Source organism: Myxine glutinosa, chromosome 2 (genome assembly GCF_964187855.1).
Source record: "Myxine glutinosa chromosome 2, kmMyxGlut1.1, whole genome shotgun sequence".
In the NCBI taxonomy this organism is placed as follows: Eukaryota; Metazoa; Chordata; class Myxini; order Myxiniformes; family Myxinidae; genus Myxine; species Myxine glutinosa.
The window spans coordinates 123,781,233-123,804,152 of record NC_136262.1 but is presented as its reverse complement, the minus strand read 5'-3'; the positions used below and the strand labels follow the sequence as shown (position 1 = coordinate 123,804,152).

General features: G+C 42.6%; 1 protein-coding gene across 3 annotated transcripts in view; it reads left to right on the top strand.

Moving 5' to 3' along the window:
- The window catches only part of LOC137421302 (DNA topoisomerase 1), a 111,313-nt gene that overhangs the window by 35,099 nt on the left and 53,294 nt on the right, over positions 1-22,920 (top strand). The window contains exons 1-2 of one of the 3 annotated variants that reach the window (XM_078771616.1): positions 7,249-7,309; positions 21,602-21,638. Coding sequence is in view for 1 of the 3 variants with exons in the window: in XM_078771614.1 (XP_078627740.1) it covers positions 7,249-7,309 (61 nt within the window). In the remaining 2 variants the exon portion in view is untranslated. Of the gene's footprint in view, positions 1-7,248; positions 7,310-21,505; positions 21,639-22,920 lie in introns of those variants that run through there. The other 2 variants (XM_078771614.1, XM_078771615.1) reach the window with 2 other exon arrangements.

Below are 22,920 nucleotides of genomic sequence, written 5' to 3'. Positions count from 1 at the left end.
ATCTAAGCAACGGTATGAATAATTCTGGACATGACATTTTTGGTAAATCTGTCAATAAAATACCCATGAAACAATGTATTACTTGAAATGTCTCTTGCAGTGATTCTTTCAGCTGTTTGTCACATTCTTATGTAACATAAGCCACAAGAAACGAATTCCTCAAATAACATGATTCAAAATACTCTGAATTTGGTAAGGTATGAATAATTTTGGGCTTAACTATACATATATATATATATACAGACTTGGCATTTAATATGGAATATTTTTTTTGTGGGGGTGAACTTCCTTTTCAAGATGTCTTACAACCAAAAGTTCATTGGAATTATGTTGAAATTATTCTAGATTTTGTTAATGTGACCTTTAAAAGAAACAAAAACCACATTTGACATTTCGAAACAAATAAATTGATCCTTGAAAGTGATGTAAACTGATATCGAACTCAATTCATGGACAGTACTGTGTAAAACTTCTGTACGTTTTCCAGAAGTATCTTTATTTTGCACATTAGCCACATTTTTTTTTAACAAAAACAAAAGTTATATTATGACTGGGATTACGGACAGTAAAATTACAGTTCAGTACTTCGTGTAACCCCCACGAGCATTCAGGAGAGCACGTACACGTTGAGGCATGCTGTTCACGAGATTTGCCAAGGTTTGGACAGGAATCGCTTGCCATGCAGTGACAATAGCCTGCTGCAATTCACGCACAGAGGTCGGCTGCTGGTCCAAGTGACGCGTTAATTCTGCCCACAAGTTCTCCTTCGGATTCATATCCGGGGACATGGCAGGCCACTCCATATGCTCTACACCACGGTCAGCCAGAAAGTGTTGGATCGTGCGAGCATGATGAGGCCGTGCATTGTCATCTTGGAAGACAAAGTTTCCTCGAAAGGCTGCACGAGCAAATGGAAGCAATGTTTCTTCCAGAATGGCCCTGTACTTGAACTGGTTCAGGTTTCCATTCAGAACAACCAGGTCAGTTTTGCCCCCTGCGTGAAAAGCAGCCCAAACGGTCACCCTACCACCTCCAGCTTGGACTCTTGGCACTATACAATCTTTGTTGTAGGATTCATGCACTTGTCTGCGCACTCGGACGCGGCCATCTTGACGATAGACCAGAAATCTAGACTCGTCACTGAAGATCACGTGATTCCAGTGTCCTGGCTGCCATTGACGGTGCTCTCTGGCCCACTGCAATCGGCGCTGGCGGTGTTGTCTGGTCAGGCGTGGCTTTCTCAGGGGACGCCTGGCACGATAGCCTGCTTGAACCAGTCGTTGGTTGACTAGCCTTCTGGATACAGGCACATTTGTCAGTTGCTGCCACTCAGCCCTAAGCCGATTAGCTGACTTGGTACGGCCATTGCAGACTAACCGGTGCAGCTGGCGATCATCCCTCGTGGTTCTGCGGGGACGTCCTAGCCTCGGTATTGGAGTAGGGACACCTCTCTGAGCATTTCGTTTCAGGATCTTTGACACCTGACCTTGAGTGATGCCATACTGCCGAGCAATAGCACGCTGTTTCATGCCGTAATTTCGTAAAGCCACCACTCCATGACAAACAGCATTGTCGAGTTGACGGACCATCTCCAGAGGAAGCGGCAATAACTTTTGGAGACGTGCAGCAGTTGTTTTCCACTAATACAGAACGCAACAACCCTTGTATACCCGACTGTGAAGCCAATCATCAAATGCACCTGTCCGTACATTTTGCTACGCCACCTGTGATATAATCCTATTGTTGACTTCTTGCTGCGACAGACAATCAGTGACATGGTTCTTTTAACAATTAAATCACCAAAGTGTAAAAGAAACTCACCAGATTGATATATTGAGTGAAGGAAGTAAACCCAAGTCAAGAAAAAAAAAAATTCCATATTAAATGCCAAGTCTGTAGATACACACACACATCTCGTTTTTTCATTTCTGTTCCTCACAATTCTATCCCTCTTTCATTCACAGACACACACACACACACACACACACACACACACACACACACACACACACACACACACACACACACACAGACAGACACACACGTTGTTGTTGATGTTGTTGTTGTACAGCCAGATATCTCCTACATCTAGGATGGTGTACCCCTGTGTGCACAAAATCAGGGGCACGACAGAGCGAGAGAGGGAAGGGCTGGTCCATGGGGACCGATTGGCACTCTGACCGTGAGTGCGTTCCGCTGACATATCCGGGCGGCAGGGAAGAATGGGGAAGATTTGTACCCTGCTTTGGGGGGTACTTCCACCACGAAGAGGCATCCCCGATAGTTGTTCATCGATTGTAATATGTAACGATGAAAGGAGATGTGGCAAAGGCGCAAGTAATATCGAGGTATACAAGTTGATACCGGTTCACAACCTATCAGATGTGATCCTTTTTGCGGAAAAAAAACATTGTTGGACTCTGGCTGGATAAGTGTGAATAAATAATGTTGTTATTGAAAATATTCCCATTATATAGCAAAGTGACAAGTTTTTAATCATATAATTGATGACGATAAACCAATAGTACAATATCCCAGGAGGATGGTACAATGTGCTGCTTCTCAGAATGTAAGAAGTGTCTCAATCTGTTATGATTGACAACATGATGGTCCATCTACTACAATATGCTTATTAACCAATGAGAGGCAACAGTTCGATCATCCAGCAGATAGATGGACAAACTCTGACATCACAATAAGGATCACCAGAATATGCAACCAGCTTGTTTCTCATTGCAGTGATCGCAATACATGACCATCTTTCATCAAGATCATCTTTTCCAGTTTCTTCAATGATTGTACTCCATTTGCACATTAATAAGGATGACCTTCTCCCAGACAGCAGGATGATTATTCATTGCAGGACATGGCAGTTATGCTTAGGTCGGATAAATATTGCCTTGCCAAACAAACTTCCAAATCATAATCTCATTCGTGATCTGTTTGTGTTCAATGAATGAATGAGAAAAACGTTACAATATTTGCCCTGGAGCCATCATGTTTACAACCTCCATTTGCTCAAAGTGGTGAATATCTTAATCTGCGGATAGGTGGTCCACACCGAAACATTCCAGCATTCATACCTCGGCCACTTCTACCATCTGTATCCTCTTTTACTTCGCACCAATGGCCATCTTCTCCACCTTTACACATGCACTCTGGAATGCGAGAGCAATGTACACTCTTTTCAATCCCATATTAGCATCATTCAGGAGGTGATTATGCTCCGCATTGTGTGAAGTTTACTCCTCGGTCTCACTATCGTCCATGATCTTTCTTGGGCAAACCACATTTCAACATTGGACACCAAACCCAGCGGCCGACTGGGTATCCTCCGTCCTACAAAGTCCTTCCCTTGCACATCTGAACTCTTATCCAGCTACAAGGGCTTCATCCGCAGCTTGATGGAGTACTGCTCTCCACTTTGGGCTGGCAACCCTACATCACGCTTTGCTCAGTTTCACGCTGTGGAAACCAAGGCCTCAAAGATCATGGGAATCTCCAGAGATGAAACTGAGTCTATGGGTCTCTCACTTTGCCATCACAGACAGGTCGATGGTTTCTGTCTTCTCCTGCCTCAATTCTAGTCTTGCACACTCCACTCTTTCCAGGGGCCACAGGTTTCTACAGGATGCAAGCGATCCACCATTATGCCTCTTCTGGCAAAAATCTCAAAAATCCATAATCACTGTTCACATCCACTCATTTGTTCTTCTTTTTTCCTGTTTGCACAATCAACTTCCACATTCTCTTCAATCTCATTGTTCCCTCCAGGTCTTTTATACAGATGTTCACCACCATTTCAGATCACCCCCATCCAAAACTACGATATTTTCTACGCTTGTGCTAACCGCATTTCTGATTAGGACATTGTGTGGTCTCTCGTTCCGAGCACGCATGCACACTAATTGCTTTAGTCTGTCTGTCTTCTATCTGTCTGGAAGGAAAACAAAATTGAAAATCATTCTAAACAGGAAACTGACTGTTTTAGGGATGTCATAAGGGAAGCAAACAACAGGCACGAATAACTAATTTAACATGTTAAATAAGGTGGTGTAAAATACGGTGCATCAACGGTGGTAAAACATCTGATTCAAAGGTAACCTCTGTCACTGAAGGAGATTATGTTTTCACTCCTGTCTGTTTGTCTGTGAGCAGGGTATCTTAAAACGTTATGGATGGATTTGGACAAAATTTGGTGGACCAGTTGGGTGAGTGGGAAGGACTAATTGGTTTGCTTTTGGTGAAGATCCGGATACTAGAATTCTTTGAATGATTCTTTACCATTGGGAGATGGGGCCAAAAACAATATATAGACAGACAGGCAGACAGAGACGAGAGGTAAAGGGCCGGTCCATGGGGACCGATGGGCTCTCTGACCGTGACCGCGCTGCCTTGACTAATCCAGGCAGCAGGGAAGAATGGGGAAGATTTGGCCCCTGACTTACATTGGGGGGTACAACTACCACAAAGGGGGGGGGGGGGGGGTCCCCTATAATTGTCGAAGGTGTAGTTAGGACTAGTGGCGGCCAAGGTGGAGTTAGGACTAGTGGTGGCCAAGGTGGAGTTGGGGCAGGTGGTGGCCAACGTATAGCGCAGGCATAGAGTGGTGCGGTGAAAAAAAGTTGCAATAGGGCACGCTGTGGCCGAGGTGGGGCGTGCGGCGTTCATGGTGGTATGAGTGCAGACTGCGGCTGAGGTGACACGTGGGGCTGGCGGCATCCAAGGTGGCATGTTAAGCGGCTGAAATTGCGCAAGGGCAGGCTGTGGCCATGGTGGGGCGGGGGGAGCATTCATTGTGTGGTGTGGCGGTGTCTACGGTGGAGAGGTTGGCACATGTGGAGGTGAATTCCAGGGTGGTTGGACGTAGTCCAATGTTGCGCATAGGGTGGGGTGCCCAAGATGGTGCGTAGGTGGGAGCAGCATGTGGGTGACGTTGTGGGGCAAGCTACATCCAGGGATGGTTCACATGGTTGATGAAACTTTAATATTCCTATGCTTCATTCTGCAAGAAGGTTTGTAAGCTTCGACATCAATTTTGGTGTTGGTTGAAGAAGGTTAAATTACATCTTGATAAGTCTTGGCAGGAAAACTGTTTTGATGCACATTTGAGCAAGTGATGTAAGTAAAGTTAAGTCGTGAGTTGAAAAACAATATATAGACAGACAGACAGAACGAGAGGGGAAGGGCCGGTCCATGGGGACCGATCGGCTCTGACCGTGACCGCGCTGCCTTGACTAATCCAGGCAGCAGGGAAGATTTGGCCCCTGACTAGCGTCGGGTGGTATAACCACCGTAAAAAGGCGTCCCCGATAGTTGTTCATACAGAGTTGAGCCTTGTGGAGGAGCTAGAACACAGGATGGACCAGGATATAATGAAACAAAAAGAACTGGAAAGAGGGTGGAAGTGGGAACATTATCAGCAAGGTAAAGGGACCAAATAGGAGATTTGGCAGAAGATAGGACACTGGGAAGAGCGAGAGGGGTAGGAGGACATTGAATGAACAAGCTGGATGCAGGCACCAATTCTCAGTCACAGGAGTGGAAATAAAAACTGGGGAAGAAGCAGAAATTGAACAAAAATGATCGAAAGGGAGGGGGAGGGAGCAGGGAGAAACCCAATAACCTGGAAACACGGGAAGAAGTGGGCTTTGGGAAGGTCAGTGAGTGGAGAAAAGGTCGTGGGTGTGTATGGGGGATTTCCTAAGATGGTGGTGAACAGCTGTCTTGAGGCATTGGAGGGAAGGAGGAGATTGAACAGATGGAGAAAGTTGGTTCCACAGGCGAGAGTACAAAGGAAAGAATATCGGATGTGAGCAGTGAGCCTGGATCTTTGTAATTTCACCAGAAGTGGATTACTGGCAGACCATGTGCGCCCTGTAGAAATCCGGAAGGGGGGGGGAGAGTGTTTGGAGGGGAGACGGAGCATGAATAGGGCAAAGGTGGCAAGACCAAAAAGGTTGTAGAAGACCGAGAGACCACCGACTTGTCTGCAATGTCAAAAGTAATAGGCCCAGAGACTTGGTTAGCTTCATCACGGGAGATAAAAGAAAAAATGATTTTGAAGGCCTTGGTTTCCATGGCGTCAGGGTGAGCAAGGTGTGAGGCAGGTCACAGTGGATGAAGGCCTTGTAAGTGGATGACAGTTCACATGTAATATTGAAAGACTGCATGGAGAATTCCCAGTCAATAGCCGGCTTTGGAGGCCAACTTATATATATTTTGGTTTTCTTGTAACTTAACTCCACTTTGTTTTTACCTCAACACATTTTTATGCTTTGCCGACAAAGTCGTTGGAGGCAATGTATTTTCAGGTTGTCCGTCCATCTGTCCCCGTGATAGGTTTTCATCACTGCGATAACTTGAGAACGGCTGAAGGGATTTGAAACAAACTTGGTACAAGTATGTATAATGATGTAATAATGTGGGCAGAAGCCTATCGGTCAACATCGAAGCTTCGTTGAAGAGTGTCGTTCTAGTTAGGTTTCCTCTACATACAATGTAGAGGAATACCTATTATTATTTCTCGAATTTTTCTCCCCTAATTTTTATTCCACCACTTTTTTCAAGTCCGAAAACTTTACAATCAATGTTCTTTGCAACTGTTGGTCCGATTGGCACTAAATTTTCACCGTGATTGTCTGCACGGAACGTGAGTATGGATTTTCTCTGCAACCATTGGATTGCAAATAAATTTTCACCATAGGAGCAGCGCCTCCTGTAGAATTTTTACTGCTCATTATGACGTCATAGGTCACGCGGTATGGGCGCCATCTTGGAAAAACCGAAAAACTTTGCACCTCTATATCTCCAAAAGTGCTGCACAGAAAAAAAACGAGACGTGGCTCATTGTAAAGAACTATCCATGCAGAATAACATATGTTAATGATGATGATGTCATAGGTGCCTCCATTATGACGTCATAATTCGCCAAGCACAAAACTTCATCGGATCAGGATGAAGTTTCTCGAGCATCATCTAGGGATAAATTTATGGAGAAAAAAATTATAATGTGAAAGCGGGGTTGTATGAAAGTGGGAAGGCGGAGGAAACCGGTCATCACTGCCAGCAGTTATAAAGTGGCAGTTCTAGTTAATTTTTTTCTTCTCCTTTTTTTCTTCATTTTCTCTTCTTTTATCTCTCTTTACTTTAAGGCTAAGTCAAATAAAACTACAATTACTCTGTTTTATTTGTGTTTTCACCAATGTGAGGAAACTCAGCATTAATAAAAGTTGTTGTGTTTTACAGCAAACACAAGGGTCACTTTGACAAAGAAAAACACAGAAAGGACAAGATTAAGAAGGAGAAGGTTGGTGTTTGATATGTTCAATCTCAGTGGATTGAGGGGGGTGGGATAGTCAGAGTAATGAGTGAAATATGTATTGTTGGGGTGGGTGAGGGGAAGCACAGTCTGCTTAGCATGCTAAACCTAAGCAATCGATACTTCTCATGTGATAGCCGCACATGTATCGTAACAGCATCCTCATCATGCATGTCCTTCAAATGCACTGGTAGTACAATGTAGCCTTCATATGAAGCATTATTCTTGTTTGATTTGTGAAACTTCAGTGAAATATAAGTTGGAGTTATTGATGCTTTCAAGCAGTTTTTGATGCCTATTCTTCGAGTGTTAAGCAATTATAATATGCGATTGTAATTGGCAATTAACATGTTAGGTGACACTAACATTGTTATTAACATGTTAGGTGATTCACATTGGTATTTAACATGTTAGGTGACAAAATTGGCAATTAACATGTACCTACCCCTCAACTGAATATGATAGCAGTGTTTCCTGTTTCATTGAATGGTGATTGGCAAGGGCGAAATTGTTTTGGTGAACCTGCGTATTCGTAAAAAGCACTAAACTTGGCATAAACTCGGAACTTGCATCTTCAGATACCAATCATTTTTATAAATTGAGGCATTGCAGTAGAACCTCTTGGTGGCTGACAACCAGGTCTTTTAGTTACCAATTACAGGATTGCAGAATGTACAAGATGAAAACATTTACATCATGAGATAGGACAGCACTTCCTCTTCTTGCTGATACTTCAAGCTCCTCCACATTGTAATTAGCGAGGAAGTAGAACAGTTCTGTCATCACCTGATCCTCCTGCATGAGTTTTGATCAGTTAGGAAGTACTTGCAGCTGTATAGTTGCCTTCCTTCTGGTTCTCACTGTCTCTCTGTGTCTGGCTTTTGCCTGTGTCTCTCAAATAGGTGTTCCAACCTAGTCTATCCATCTCCGCATGTTGCTGATGCAATATATGTATGAATGATCGTTTTAAGGCCATTTTCCCCGCTAGAGCGGGGGTTAGCCTTGCGGGTCCCATGACTCATGGTTCCCTGTTTTGAGGCAATGTTTTTTTTTTTTTAGTATAGAGTTTGCAATATATGTATATATGTATAGAGTTTGAAAACCTGAGAGAGGCATGGCAATGTTGGGAGCAAGCATGTTGATGAAATAATGATGGAAACTTTGGACATATTTGGCACTGCACAGTGTGTTCTTTACCAAGACGATATTAATGACCTCTCTGATGCTCTGAGAAACCCCATCTTCCTATTTGCAGATGACTCCACATTGTTGTACAGTAGGTATACCATCCCTCTGCAGACAGCAGCTGCGTGTCTTTGTGTCTGCCTCTCTCTCTCCCTTCTCTCTCTCTCCATCCCCGTCTCTGTGTCGCCGTCTCTCTCTCTCTCCATCCCCGTCTCTGTGTCGCCGTCTCTCTCTCTCTCTCTCTCTCTCGCCCCCTGCTGGCCGTTCGTGTGTTGGGCGTGGCAAGATGGCGGTTGTGCAGTTCGGGGAGGTGTGAGTTGCTCTGGCTGTCGAGTGTTCCAGCTGTTTTCCCTCATTATTTCAACCTTTCCCTCGCCCCCACGACCCCCCTGTTGTTCTCATATCGTTACTTCATTCATAATCGTGTATCCTCCCCGGTGCTCGAACTTTTCCCCTGTATTATATTTTCCCTCCCTTCCCTTCCTCGAGACGAGAGAGAGACAGAGCGCATGCGGTGGGTGATGGTAAGTGAGTTCGTTGCTTTCCATTGCAGCCGCAGGTTCTTATCGCTTCGTGTAAAGTGACGAGAACTGTTGTTTGAATTAATCACATTCTCACTTTGCCGTCGCTATATTTATCACGGCCCAGGCCGGCATGATGAGGTTCCGTCCTCGCAGTACCGCGTTCGGATCGTTAAGCAGGAAGCATGGCCTCACATGCGTTCCTCCAGCTCATGTTGCGGTCGAAGCGATTATTATCGCCGTCGGTGAAATTATCGGAGCTGAAAATGTCCTCGCAGCTTCGAGAATGAACAAGAAAGTTGTTGTTTTCGGTTTACAGCAAGCTATGGTGGCGGGTGTTTTGGAATCAGGTTTATCCGTTGAGCCCGATATTTTCATCCCAGTTTCACCGTTTGATTCGCCATCAGTAAAAGTTCTGGTTTCCAACATTCCACCATTTTTGGGAGACGAAAAAGTCGAGCTTGCTCTTCGTAATTTTGGCACAGTCGTGTCCCGCATTTCAATTGTTCCCTTACGGTGCCGTGACGATCATTATAAACACGTTTATTCCTTCAGACGTCAATTATTTATGATTTTGAACGAAAACCGTCGTGACCTTGATGTTAAATCCGTGATAAAACATGATAACTACAATTATCAAATGTATGCAACAACAGAGGTGTTGACGTGCTATGCCTGTAATCAGCATGGACACCTGCGGAGGGATTGTCCGAATAATCTCCCTGATGCTAATTCCACGTCCAATCAGAACACCACACCACCTGAAGGACAGGAATTTCTTCCTACGCCTGAAAGACGGGACTCTTCCTCTTCACCTGAGGGACAGGAATCACTTCCTTCGCAAAATGCTCACCCAGGAGGGACGAATGATGCAGATGATGGCTTCACGGTTGTAACCCGGAATAAAGCACAGAAGCGGGCAATTGATACCAAATTAGACAATCAAGTGAAACCCAAGAGGTCTCCTTCCTATGCGCAAGCGGCAAGAACACCTGCCAAACAACCATCTGAACCCATTCCCAAGGACTCACCTCCTGAGCAGCCCTGTACTCCTGTTGTGAGTACACATGAAACTGTTACTCCCACTGTGCTTGATGAACCGGAGATCCCTCGTGGAGTCGATGAGACCCTCTCCCAACCCCCACCATGCACAGATGCCACAGTTAAAATCGATGCACCGGATGTACAAATTGATTGTGATCTGGAGGTGGCTGTACCTGCAGCATCTGAACAAATTGCTACTGAAGAACCGCGGGAACTTGTGGTTGACAGCATGGGTTACGAGTCTGATGGAACATCTTCTGTTGCTTCGACCCTAAGTGACACAGGCAGCGATATTCCTCCTCACAACCTTGAGGTTTATTCCTCAGTATCTCCTGATGCCGTTCACGCCTTCTTACACAAAAGTTTTCGCAAAAAGGGGGTCAAAATTAAAGATCATTTTCTAGTCCTAGAAGATTTCATTCAAGTGGCTCGACTAATGATTTCTAGACCGGATCGGTACAACGTTGCAGACCCTCGTCACCGGTTAAGGAAATTTCTAAGTCGTGCTCGGAGCGAACTCAAAGACCATGGCTGATGTCCTGCCGGTGCCCCATCACAATGAAACTCTGCATTGCCAGCCTTAACATCAACGGTGGTCGCACGTCTCTTCGTAAAGTGCAAGTTAAACAACTAATCGAGTGCAACAAGGTTGACATCTTGTTGTTGCAGGAAACTCGTTCTACTGAAGGTTCTTCAGCTGAGTGGGAGTTGTTTCTTAAAGGGCATTTAGTCTGGAGGCATATCCCCAAAAGTGGCCTAGAAAAGGTGGTAGGGGTACACTCATGTTACAAGCTGGCAACAATGTTTTTCTGAAAGCCCAGACCTCTAGGAACCCAAAAAGTCTTGTTGCCAGCTTGGGAAATGGTTTGGACCAGATTTGTGGCCATTTTTCAAAATGGCCGCCTACATTTTTGGTGTTTTCTAATATTTGAGCTCTAGAACTTATATCTGGCTGTCTTAAAGGTCTCTAGGGTTATGACCTTATAACATATAGTCATACAACAATCCTCACCCAAATTGGGGTGTATGGCATATCTATAAGTGGTTTTATTGAAGCAAAAAGGCAAAAATATGCCTGAAAAACGCCTTCATTTTGATTTTTCCAAATCACTAAATTGCATACTGTGAAGTTGTTCTTTGGTCAATTTCTTTCAAAATAGTTTTAAAATTTGCCCAGATCCCTCCTCTTCATTAGCAAATCTTCAGGAATATACCCAAGTTCTCAGAAAATATGTTTTATGCATGATCAGCTACCCCTACCCCCTAAATCACAAAACGTGCCAATTTTCAATATTTCCAGATTCCAACCAATATCATTGTTGTATGACTTTTTCTCATCATGATAGGTCCAAATTAACTTACTCTATGTGATTAGGTGTTAATAAAAATTGAATTTCACACTTTAGTGAAAATCCAAGATGGCTGCCAAATGGCCATAGAATATTTGGTGGCGCGAGACCATAAGACTGCAATTTCATTCAGAGGCACTTCTAAAATGTTCCATTTATACTAAATATATGAGGCACTACTATTCTATAGGTCACATGTATGTGAAAGAGTCTTGATGAGTTGAAGATGTATTATTTTAGAGGGGGACTTTATGTAAAATTTATGTTTTATAACATTTGAATTTCAGGAAAGTAGTGTGGATTTGGAAGTGCCTTGTTTGCGGAGTATATTAGTTCCAACATAGCTGACAAACAAGGCACTTACATAAATGAAGACATAGAAGATTGTAAAATATAAGCTATATTATTTAATGTAAAACAAAAATAAACATACATAACTTGTATACATAATGCAAACATTATTATGTTACACTGATCCAAACAATACAAACGTCAATGCAATGCTTGCACCTTTAAACTAAACAAATATTTGGCACTGAATTAACAAAGTCATACCCAACAAGCTAATCTGGCTATTCATACATAAGTGACAGAATGTGGGATACAGTCATATCATAGACTAGTAATACATTGGTGGAACAGAGCTGAAGCAAGACTAGTTACATTACGTCAAATACAGCCAGCATAGTAACAATATGACATTATGGAATATACTCAAGTTTCCATGCATGTCGTCTAATCACTATCAGAGTCATTGAGGGGGTTCCTGCATAAGTCTGCACATTTGCATGCCAATGTGCACCGCAATCCATTTTTCCTACAGTTGCACCTGCCAGTTAGACATGGACGGGCCTTTGAGGTACATGCACACGTCGCAAGCACACAAGCATGCACACTTTGAGGTACATGCACCAGACGCCTCAGAGCACTGTAGATGGCCTCATCGTCTGCCTGCTGGAAAGCTCTCGAAAGGTCCTCTGATACCTGATTGATTTCTGCATCAATCTGTACTTCATTTTCATTCAGCCAATGTAGGATCTTCTGCCACAGAATTCGCCATAATGCCTCAAACACAAGCTTGTGGGCACGGATTGTGCGGTTCCATTGTTTCCCGTTGAGGATGTTCTGTGCAGTGTTCTCGCCATACACACCACTTTCTACCAGAATGTCCTTCAAGCCGGAATCTGCCATGTACTGTCCAATAACCTTGGTGAAATTCATTTGAATATGGAAACCACCAAGCATCACCACTAGGTTTTTGCATTTGTCTGGTTTGGCCCACTGCAACATCTTGGCTTTACAGTACAGTTGCTCATCAAAGGTAAGTACTGTATACGTTTGCCCTAGTGCAGCAGTCATCCTTTGGCAGTTTTGAATCACTGTCCAGATGGTGTCAAACTCATGTGCAGGCTCATTGATTATCGGCATAGGCCCTACTGTAGTCTTTGCTGGATTCACATCAGACACACGCTGGTTAAATGCTGTCCAGCCTGGAACATGCTGGTCCTCGGTGTGAGACTGACGTGCAAGGAGCCATGACACATCTATGGCCATAGCCTCAGAGATAACCTGGGCATCCGATTCCATATACCAATCAGCTTTCACAGCTACTGGAAATGTTGCTTCGGGTTTCTGGGTGCCCATGCCTGAAGGTTGAATCTCATTGAAATGCTCTGGCACAGTTACAGATCTGCTACTGCTTGACTTGACATCAGGTGCAATGGTCTTTTCGCCAGGTATGCTTCTTCGAAAGGCAGCAGACTGTGAGGCATGAAAGGAGCCTTGACCGTCAAGGGTCTCCTCTATGATGTCAATGTTATCATTAGCATATCTGATGTATCCTTGGTAGGTAGCTTGTGCAAAATTCAGGGGTATTATTGTGTTGTTTTGCTCAACATATCTGGCCAAGACAGAGTTTGCAAGGGCAGTGTCAGCTCTTCTTACAGTTTCATAACTAACACCATGTCCTGCAGCATGCATTAGTTGCACCAAGTCCTTGGACCTTGTTGCTTGGTGAACAGTGAGAGCTAGCCCTAGTTGCTTTGGTGTCTGCTTTCTGCCACCAGATGCCAAACATACTATGTCCTGTGCTATGCTCAAAATCCTTTTGCTTTCTCCATCATCATCACCTTCGGAGGTCCCTTCAGAATCTTCAAATATGCTGTCACAATCACACAGCAGGCGTAGGAAAATGTAAAGGCTTTCAGGAACCACCTTCTGTGCACTTTCAGTATTGATGTCTCCAATATCTGAGTGTCCTGGCATTGTCTTGATGTCATTTCTCATTTTGACTGCCACTCTGTAAAGCCAACTCAAGAGTTCCTTGTCCTTTGTTTCGGCTGAGAAAGATGGAATGTGCTGGGAGGTTTCATCAGAATCTTGTATCTCACTTTGTTCTAGCTCATCTGCCATCTCTGCTAAGTTCTGAACAACAATACCTGTTTGAATTAGTGGGAAGACTAGAAGTGAATCCTGTTGATTCATGGACTGTACAAAATCTGCCCTATCTCCTAATACCCTTTTGACTTTGTTCTTGAATGCTTTGTAACTCTGTCGGTCACATTGCTCCACACAGACACTGAAGTCTCTTCTCATCATGTAACAGTATTGGTGCCAGATGGTTTTCATGGTATAGATGTCTCCTCCAGACAGCCCAGCATCCACCTCCTCGATCATTTTGTTGAAACAAACATCTGGTGGATATTCTGGGCCTTCTTCTACCACAGTTGACTCAGACTTCCTCCTGAAGGTTACATAACAAGGAAGGTGGTACTTCCCTTCAGCAGCTATTAGGTCACTTATTCCTGCCAACCGGCATCTCATAATCTTGTTCTTTTGAGCATCATTTAGTATTCTGTCTGAGGTCTCTAAAGTGGCTACATTCCTCAATTGCTTTCCTGCCTTATCCTCCTGACAGAAAATACATTTGTCCCAGGACACTGAAGCAACTGATGCTCTAGAAGAGGGGCGAATGCATGTAGATGGTTGGTCACACGAGTCCTTTGCTTCCTTTTCATGCCGATTTTTCAGTCTCTCAATATGGTTGGCATGTGTAAACTTTGAATAACAGCCCCTGTGCCATACTATGTGTTCTTTTTCATCATCAAGGTCAATACTCTGTATTCTGTCAAGTGTTGAGATGTACTCATGGTCATGGTATTTCTGTCTCGTAATCACACAGTCTTTAAAGCGTTCGAGACCAACATCTGTGGGCTTGGTTGTCTTTTCATTTTTTCTGTTGCCTTGGCAAATGAAGCATGTGCTCCAGTCGATGTCCAGTGCAACTGATTCTCTCTTCCGTCTCCCGCCTATCACAGCTACAGGTTCCATCTTCATTCATATCTGGAAAGAGACAAAGACTATGTCTACCACAACACTGAAAGCTATTTACAGCACATGCAACAAGCAATATGTTATAGTACATTGTTAACACAACAATTATGTTAAAATGATGATTCGGGCAGGACCTGAGGAAGGATACAAAGGAAAGCATCATTATTGCAATATATTATGTCTCAAAAATGTGTTGGTATCAAATGGTAGACTGCATTACCTTAACTTAACGTCATAATGTGAAATATTATATTTTATTGGCCATTTGGCAGCCATCTTGGATTTTCACTAAAGTGTGAAATTCAATTTTTATTAACACCTAATCACATAGAGTAAGTTAATTTGGACCTATCATGATGAGAAAAAGTCATACAACAATGATATTGGTTGGAATCTGGAAATATTGAAAATTGGCACGTTTTGTGATTTAGGGGGTAGGGGTAGCTGATCATGCATAAAACATATTTTCTGAGAACTTGGGTATATTCCTGAAGATTTGCTAATGAAGAGGAGGGATCTGGGCAAATTTTAAAACTATTTTGAAAGAAATTGACCAAAGAACAACTTCACAGTATGCAATTTAGTGATTTGGAAAAATCAAAATGAAGGCGTTTTTCAGGCATATTTTTGCCTTTTTGCTTCAATAAAACCACTTATAGATATGCCATGCACCCCAATTTGGGTGAGGATTGTTGTATGACTATATGTTATAAGGTCATAACCCTAGAGACCTTTAAGACAGCCAGATATAAGTTCTAGAGCTCAAATATTAGAAAACACCAAAAATGTAGGCGGCCATTTTGAAAAATGGCCACAAATCTGGTCCAAACCATTTCCCAAGCTGGCAACAAGACTTTTTGGGTTCCTAGAGGTCTGGGCTTTCAGAAAAACATTGTTGCCAGCTTGTAACATGAGTGTACCCCTACTGTCACATTTCCTGGAAGTGCCTCCAGACTAATTGGTTCTTTAGCAATCTATCAAGCCCAATTGCTGGGATAGCCATCTTCTTTCGGCAAACTCTTCCCTTGACTTCGGTTTCCTTTAAAAAAATTGTGAAGGGATATTTAGCTTCGCTGACTTTCTCTGTTGGTCAGCAGCTTTTCACAATAATGAATGTGTACGCACCAAGTACAAATGCTGAAAGATCTTCCTTTTTTGACTGTCTTGACTCGTATCTTGCTGGTGTTCCCCCTGACCACTTTCTATGGCTTGGAGGAGATTTCAATTGCACACTTAACCCCTCCCTTGATAGGAATGGGGCTGAGCCACATACAGCCAGTACAAGACCTCTCGTTCGCTCAATCTCAAGATTCAAGTTGACAGACATTTGGAGATTGCAACATCCGATGCAGCAACAATTCACTTGGTGTCACTGCTCTAACAACTTAGTGTCGCTAGCTCGACTTGATAAATTGTACGTTTCTGACCATTTCCTCAACCTCGTCTTAAACACCTCTATTCTCCCATCTGGGTTTTCCGATCACCACATCATCACTATGCATTTTCAGTTGCCCTGGTGTTGGATGGGGCACCCTGGTGTTGGGCTAGCAGCTAGGGTGCCGGCTTAGGATCCAAGGATCCTGGGTTCGAATCCCGGTCGATTGCTGAATTAACGCCAGGGGGGTTGACTCAGCCTGTCATCCTTCCGAGGTCGGCTAATTGAGTACCAGTTCACTGGTAATTCCCTGTTTGTCGTTAAAGGCAGCAAAAAGGGTTGGCGTCAGGAAGGGCATCCGGCCGTAAAACATTGCTTCAAAAAGGGGACCGAAAAAACAACAACAACCACGGTTCCCGAAAAAGGCCAACCCCCGCTTTGCGGGGAAAAATGGCCTCTAAAGGTGGTTATTTTATATATATATATACTCATAAAGGTGGTGAGCCCTTATTGGAAGTTCAATACAACACTTCTTCAAAATGAATTCTTTGTTGCATCCTTTAGGGCCTTTGGGCACATTACATCACGATGGATAAAGAGTTCTCGTGTTTACGTCAGTGGTGGGACAACGCTAAAGCTCAAATTATAGTTTTTTGTCAAAATTTCTCACGACACAGTACTCGGGATCACGATGTAAATATAGATCTGGTGAAGACACAAATTCTTCACTTGCAAAACAAAGTGTCCTCCTCGTAATAATGGGCAGCAGCAGATGTTGTATGAAAAGAAAGCCCTGTTAAATGAATTACTGGCCGAACGTGCAAAGGGTGCACTCCTTCGGATGAGAATGACTCATTTGCAACAACTAAATAACCCGAGCAGACTTTTCTTCAAGCTGGAAACTGCCTCAAAAAAACAAAAACAAATATTGTCCTTGCGTTCTGTTGGCGGAAGGATCTTGACTGATCCAAGTGACATTAAACTTACTATTAAGACTTTCTTTTCTCACCTCTACTCCTCCAAGCACACTTTCCCAAACCATATACATTCATTTACCGCATCCTTGCCTACACTTACTGAGACCCAGAATTCGACTGCTGAAGGCGAAATAACATTGGACGAACTCACTAGTGTTTTAAAGACCTTGCCCACCAGCAGGGCACCTGGCTTAGACGTGTTGCCAGTGGAATTCTACAGCACCTTTTGGGATTTGCTGGGACCATGTCTACTAATTGTCTTCATAGAAAGCATACAAACTGGTGAACTTCCCTTGAGCTGCAGACGTGCCGTCATTTCATTAATCCCGAAGAAGGGAGATCTTCAACTGGTTGAGAACTGGCGCCCGATCTCTCTACTTTGTACTGATTACAAAATCCTGTCTAAGTTACTCGCTAATCGCATAAAAACCTTAATCAAGCACGTTGTATCCCCCGACCAGTCTTATTGTATTCCCAGCAGATCGATATTTGACAATATTTTTTCTGTTCGTGGTTTGATTTCGATTTGTCATTGTCAGAATGTTAACACCGGGCTGATCTTTTTAGATCAAGAAAAGACCTTTGATAGCGTTGACCATTCGTATTTACTTGAAGTTTTGAAGGGGTTTGGGTTTGGTTCCTTCTTTATTTCTTGTATCAAGCTGCTGTATCACAACAACTTTAGTTTGGTGAACATCAACAACAGTTTATGTTCACCTTTTCCTATTCAGCGAGGTATTAGACAAGGCTGCCCTCTTTCCGGGTACCTGTATTCACTTTCCATTGAACCCTTGCTGATTCACTTATGCCACAAACTCTCTAGGTTCTTGGTGACACCTCTTGCTAATCCTGTTAAGGTGCTTGCATATGCTGACGATTTGTGTGTGATTGTTAACACTCAGTCTGACATTGCTGCCCTCACAAGTGCTCTATGTGAATTCAATTTGGCATCTTCTGCTACTGTCAATTGGAGTAAGAGTAAAGCCTTGTGTCTTGGTCCTTCTGGGTTATTTATCCCACCTTCCCTGCCTAATGCTTTGCAGTGGAGGTATGATGGTGTTAACATCTCGGTGTGTTTCTTGGGAATGAGACCTTTTCCTTAAAGAACTGGGATCAGATGGTTGATCACATCTCCCATATCCCTAATTGTTGGAAAAGGTTGTCCAGCCTACTGTCTTATAGAGGTCGAGTGCTGATAATTAATAACTTGGCTGCTTCCAAACTCTGGCATCGGATGGCTGTCTTACAACCGCCCAAATCGCTAGTCATTAACTTGCAGCGTATCCTTGTTAATTTTTTCTGGAACGGCATGCACCAGCTCCGAGCTGATCTTCTAAGTGTCCCCTTGGATAAAGGAGGTCAAGGACTTGTGGACATTACCAGTAAAATACTGGCTTTTCGACGAACCACCTTGCGCCAACTTCTCTACAAGGAAGTCCTGTCTTGGCGGCCCCTGCCTTCTTGCTTGTTGCAGCAAGCGGGTAAGCTCAGGTGTGGCCCCGAGCTCTTTCTACTCGATCTGCAGCGAATAGACATCTCCTTGCTGCCCTCCTTTTATCGAAGTCTCGTGAATGCCGGTCAGTGCCTCCTTCCAGTACGAAACAAGGATACATATAAATTTTGGAACTTAATGTGTGAACCCGTTTTATACAACAGCCTATTTTGCCATGACTGCCAAAGTAGGTCCCTAATTCAATCCTTTATTGAATCTGTTTTTTTTCTTGTCAAGGATTTTGTTAACCATACTTATTCTGGATGGCAGACCCCTAACCAGATTTCGGAAGTATGCAATGTTACTTCAGCCCGAATAATTGGACAACTTCTTCGTTCAATTGTTAAAGTGTTCAACTCTTTTAATTTATCATGGCCTCTACTGCACGATGTTCAGAACACAAAAACAATGCACCCTGACTTCCCTGATTTTTGTTTTTCTGGTGCTCCTTCCACAAAGCCTCTACAAGCCTGTGCAAAGGCTACTTTGTACGTGCAATGTCTTAATGTTGTTATCTCTGCTAACCCCAATAGCCCACTGACCACCCACTGGAAAGAGCTTCTAACTGCAGGGGCTCCATCCTCTCCTACCTGGTCGGCGATGTACGAGTTACCTGTGTCTAAACGTGCTGGCGATATACAGTGGAGGCTTGCACACTATTCTTTGCCTTCCAACACGTTTCTTAAAAGACTAAACCTCGTGATATCTGACGACTGCCCTTTTTGCCATCACTCCGAGGACATTTTCCATGCTTATGTCGGATGCCAAAGGCTGGCTCCACTTTTTCAACTCCTGAAATATGTCTTCCAGAATTTCGGTTTTTGTTTTTCTTTTTATCATTTTGTCTACTGCATGCCTGTGTCTAACGAGAATGTCGGTTCTCAAATCGTTAACTTTTAACTTGCCGAGGCAAAACTCGCGATATACATTACGCGGAAGAGCAGGGTTTCTGGGACAAGTCCACCGGAATGCAGTATTTTGTTAGCCTTCAAAGGCATTGTGTCTGCCCGCCTTAAGATTGAATTTAACTTTTGCCGAGAGACTTCACGGCTTGATCACTTTGTTAAAAAAAATGGTGCAAAGCTGAAATCTTGTGTAAGGTGGAGGGGATGAACTTTTTTTGCTGCTCTAATTAATGTCACGTTTTTCAATTCCTTGATTTAATTATTTTGTTGACTGCTATTGTATTACTTGGTTTGTTGTGCTTTTTATACTTTTGTAATAAAAGACCTTAAATGTCAAGTCTCTCTCTCTCTCTCTCTCTCTCTCTCTCTCTCTCTCTCTCTCTCTCTCTCTCTCTCTCTCTCTCTCTCTCTCTCTTTCTCTCTTTCTCTTTCTCTTTCTCTCTTTCTCTTTTTCTCTTTCTCTTTTTCTCTTTCTCTTTCTCTTTCTCTTTCTCTTTCTCTTTTTCTCTTTCTCTTTTTCTCTTTCTCTTTCTCTTTCTCTCTTTCTCTTTCTCTTTCTCTTTCTCTCTTTCTCTCTTTTTCTCTTTCTCTTTCTCTTTCTCTTTCTCTTTTTCTCTTTCTCTTTTTCTTTCTCTTTCTCTTTCTCTTTCTCTCTTTCTCTTTCTCTTTTCTCTTTTCTCTTTCTCTTTCTCTTTCTCTTTCTCTTTCTCTTTCTCTTTCTCTCTCTTTCTCTTTCTCTTTCTCTTTCTCTTTCTCTTTCTCTTTCTCTTTCTCTTTCTCTCTTTCTCTCTTTTTCTCTTTCTCTTTCTCTTTCTCTTTCTCTTTCTCTTTCTCTTTTTCTCTTTTTCTTTCTCTTTCTCTTTCTCTTTCTCTCTTTCTCTCTTTCTCTTTTTCTTTTTCTCTTTCTCTTTCTCTTTTTCTCTTTCTCTTTCTCTTTCTCTTTCTCTTTCTCTTTTTCTCTTTCTCTTTCTCTTTTCTCTTTTTCTCTTTCTCTTTCTCTTCTCTCTTTCTCTTTCTCTTTCTCTTTCTCTCTTTCTCTCTTTTTCTCTTTCTCTTTTCTCTTTCTCTTTCTCTTTCTCTTTTTCTCTTTCTCTTTTTCTTTCTCTTTCTCTTTTTCTCTCTTTCTCTTTTTCTCTTTCTCTTTTTCTCTTTCTCTTTCTCTTTTTCTCTCTTTCTCTTTCTCTTTCTCTCTTTCTCTTCTCTTTCTCTTTCTCTCTTTCTCTCTTTTTCTCTTTCTCTTTCTCTTTCTCTTTCTCTTTTTCTCTTTCTCTTTTTCTTTCTCTTTCTCTTTCTCTTTCTCTTTTTCTCTTTCTCTTTCTCTTTTTTCTCTTTCTCTTTTTCTCTTTCTCTTTCTCTTTTTCTCTTCTTCTCTTCTCTTTCTCTTTCTCTTTCTCTCTTTCTCTCTTCTCTTTCTCTTTCTCTTTTTCTCTCTTCTCTTTCTCTCTCTCTTCGTTTCTCTCCCCACCTCATTGTGCCTAATTGTTGCCCCACAAACCCACTGTCGATTTAACCTTGTTCTTCCATGAGCCTCGTTAAAAATATATATTTATTTCAGCTCATCCAACTGAGAAGGTGATGGGAAAATGTCCTGGTTCTGAGAAGCACTAATTTGTCACTGTTGCCATCTGATGTCTGGTCGGCCATTCTCACTTGAGAGCAACAATTACTTTTCAAAGATGACGATATAATCTGTACTTTGGGAGTATCATCATCTGCTTGACTGAAGAGGAGCATGTTATTGCCCTTTAGATTTTTCCATCACTGATGTCCCTTTGTTATTGAGTTGTTCTTTTCATTTTCTCATATTATTGTTTGTGTACTGCCTGTCTGCCTCACTCTTGTTGATCATCTCAGAATTGGAAACTGTCCATAAAATCAAACTGGGACAGTTACTGCACATCCAAAAATGAATAGAATATCAAGGGACTTGGTATTATGCAAAAGTTTGGTGCTTTTAACGCTTTATTTTATTATTCTTGTGCAATCTTACTAAAATGTGCCCAATATTTGATGGATTTATAAATGCTTGATAGTTCTATGATTGGTTTTTCACTTCAATAATGCTTGACTTGATACCACTTATTTTTCTCGCTCGACAGCATATTGATGAAAGTTGAAAAAAGAAAATGGCTTCAGGCAAGTGCTACGCTTTATTTAACCCTAAAAGGACCCCCCCGCACCGCACCCCCCCCCCTGCCCAATAATTTTGCAATTCATTCACAACCACTTTAAATTACACCGTGCAGGATTTAATGACTTTTTCTTTCGAGTTTTGTGAATCTTTTGATACAAAAAAAAAAATAAACTGGGTTATTCTTGACTTGCCACATGAAGTTTGACTGGGTTTCTTAATTTGTAAGTGCTGCATATTAGAATTTTTGTACAAAGATAGGCATAATTAATTGGCTTACAATATTACAATACATTAATTTAACCAAAATTAACAACACATTCTTGGAGATTATATCGAGTGTTATGCACATGCTAAATTTGGTAACTATCCAACATTATATAGCTGAGATCTTTGGTGTGCCACCATGGCCCCTTTCCCCCCCCCCCCCTCCAATGTTTTAAGTGTCTGAAAAAAGCCTATTCCTTTTAGGGTTGAAGGTAGTTTTATAAATAATAGTTTCTTTCATCATTTTTGAGTTTCAAAACATTTATGTTTAATAGGCTTTGGCACTTCTGATGTCACTCTCATTATATGATTGGGAAAGCGGTGCAAATCGTGTCGTGCAAGTCGTTGTTAATCGGATATGTTGATTTCAGCTTTGAGGGAATATTTGGCTTAACTTGGCAGCAGTTCCTTTAACATTATCACGTCAACAGGTCTTGATGCGGACTCGCCGTGCTGAAGCAATGTGCTTCGATAATTGACAAATTAAAGAGAATCTCACTCAAAGGGATAGCATAGTATCCCTCCCCCTAACCATCTAAAACCTGGTGGTGGTACCTTAACTCTGGTGTATGCTCCCCGTCCATCCTTTCTTCTTTACAAATTGCATCACAAGCCGACTTTGCTCAGAAGAAGGCCGAATGCTTCAATTCTGTGTTTACTTCCAAACATTGAGTCCCCAACCCTCACTCTCGGTACCATCCTTCCATGTCATACCCAACCACTCCTGGATTCTGTCTCTTTTGCACCAGAGAAGGTGGAAGAAGGTTCTTTCAACCCTCGACTCTGACTCTGCAACTGGACCGGATAGCATCAGCTTACATGTCCTAAAATCCTGATTTCCTGCACTTGCACATCCTCTCTGCCCTTTTCACCCTATAATTTGTCCTAGATCATCTTCCATCTGCTTGGAAATCTGCCATTGTCACTGCATTACATAAAAAGGTGCAAAACGGATCCCCTTAAGGCTTAAGTGCAGACATATCGGCTTACTTCCAATCATCAGCAAGGTCGTCCTGCCTT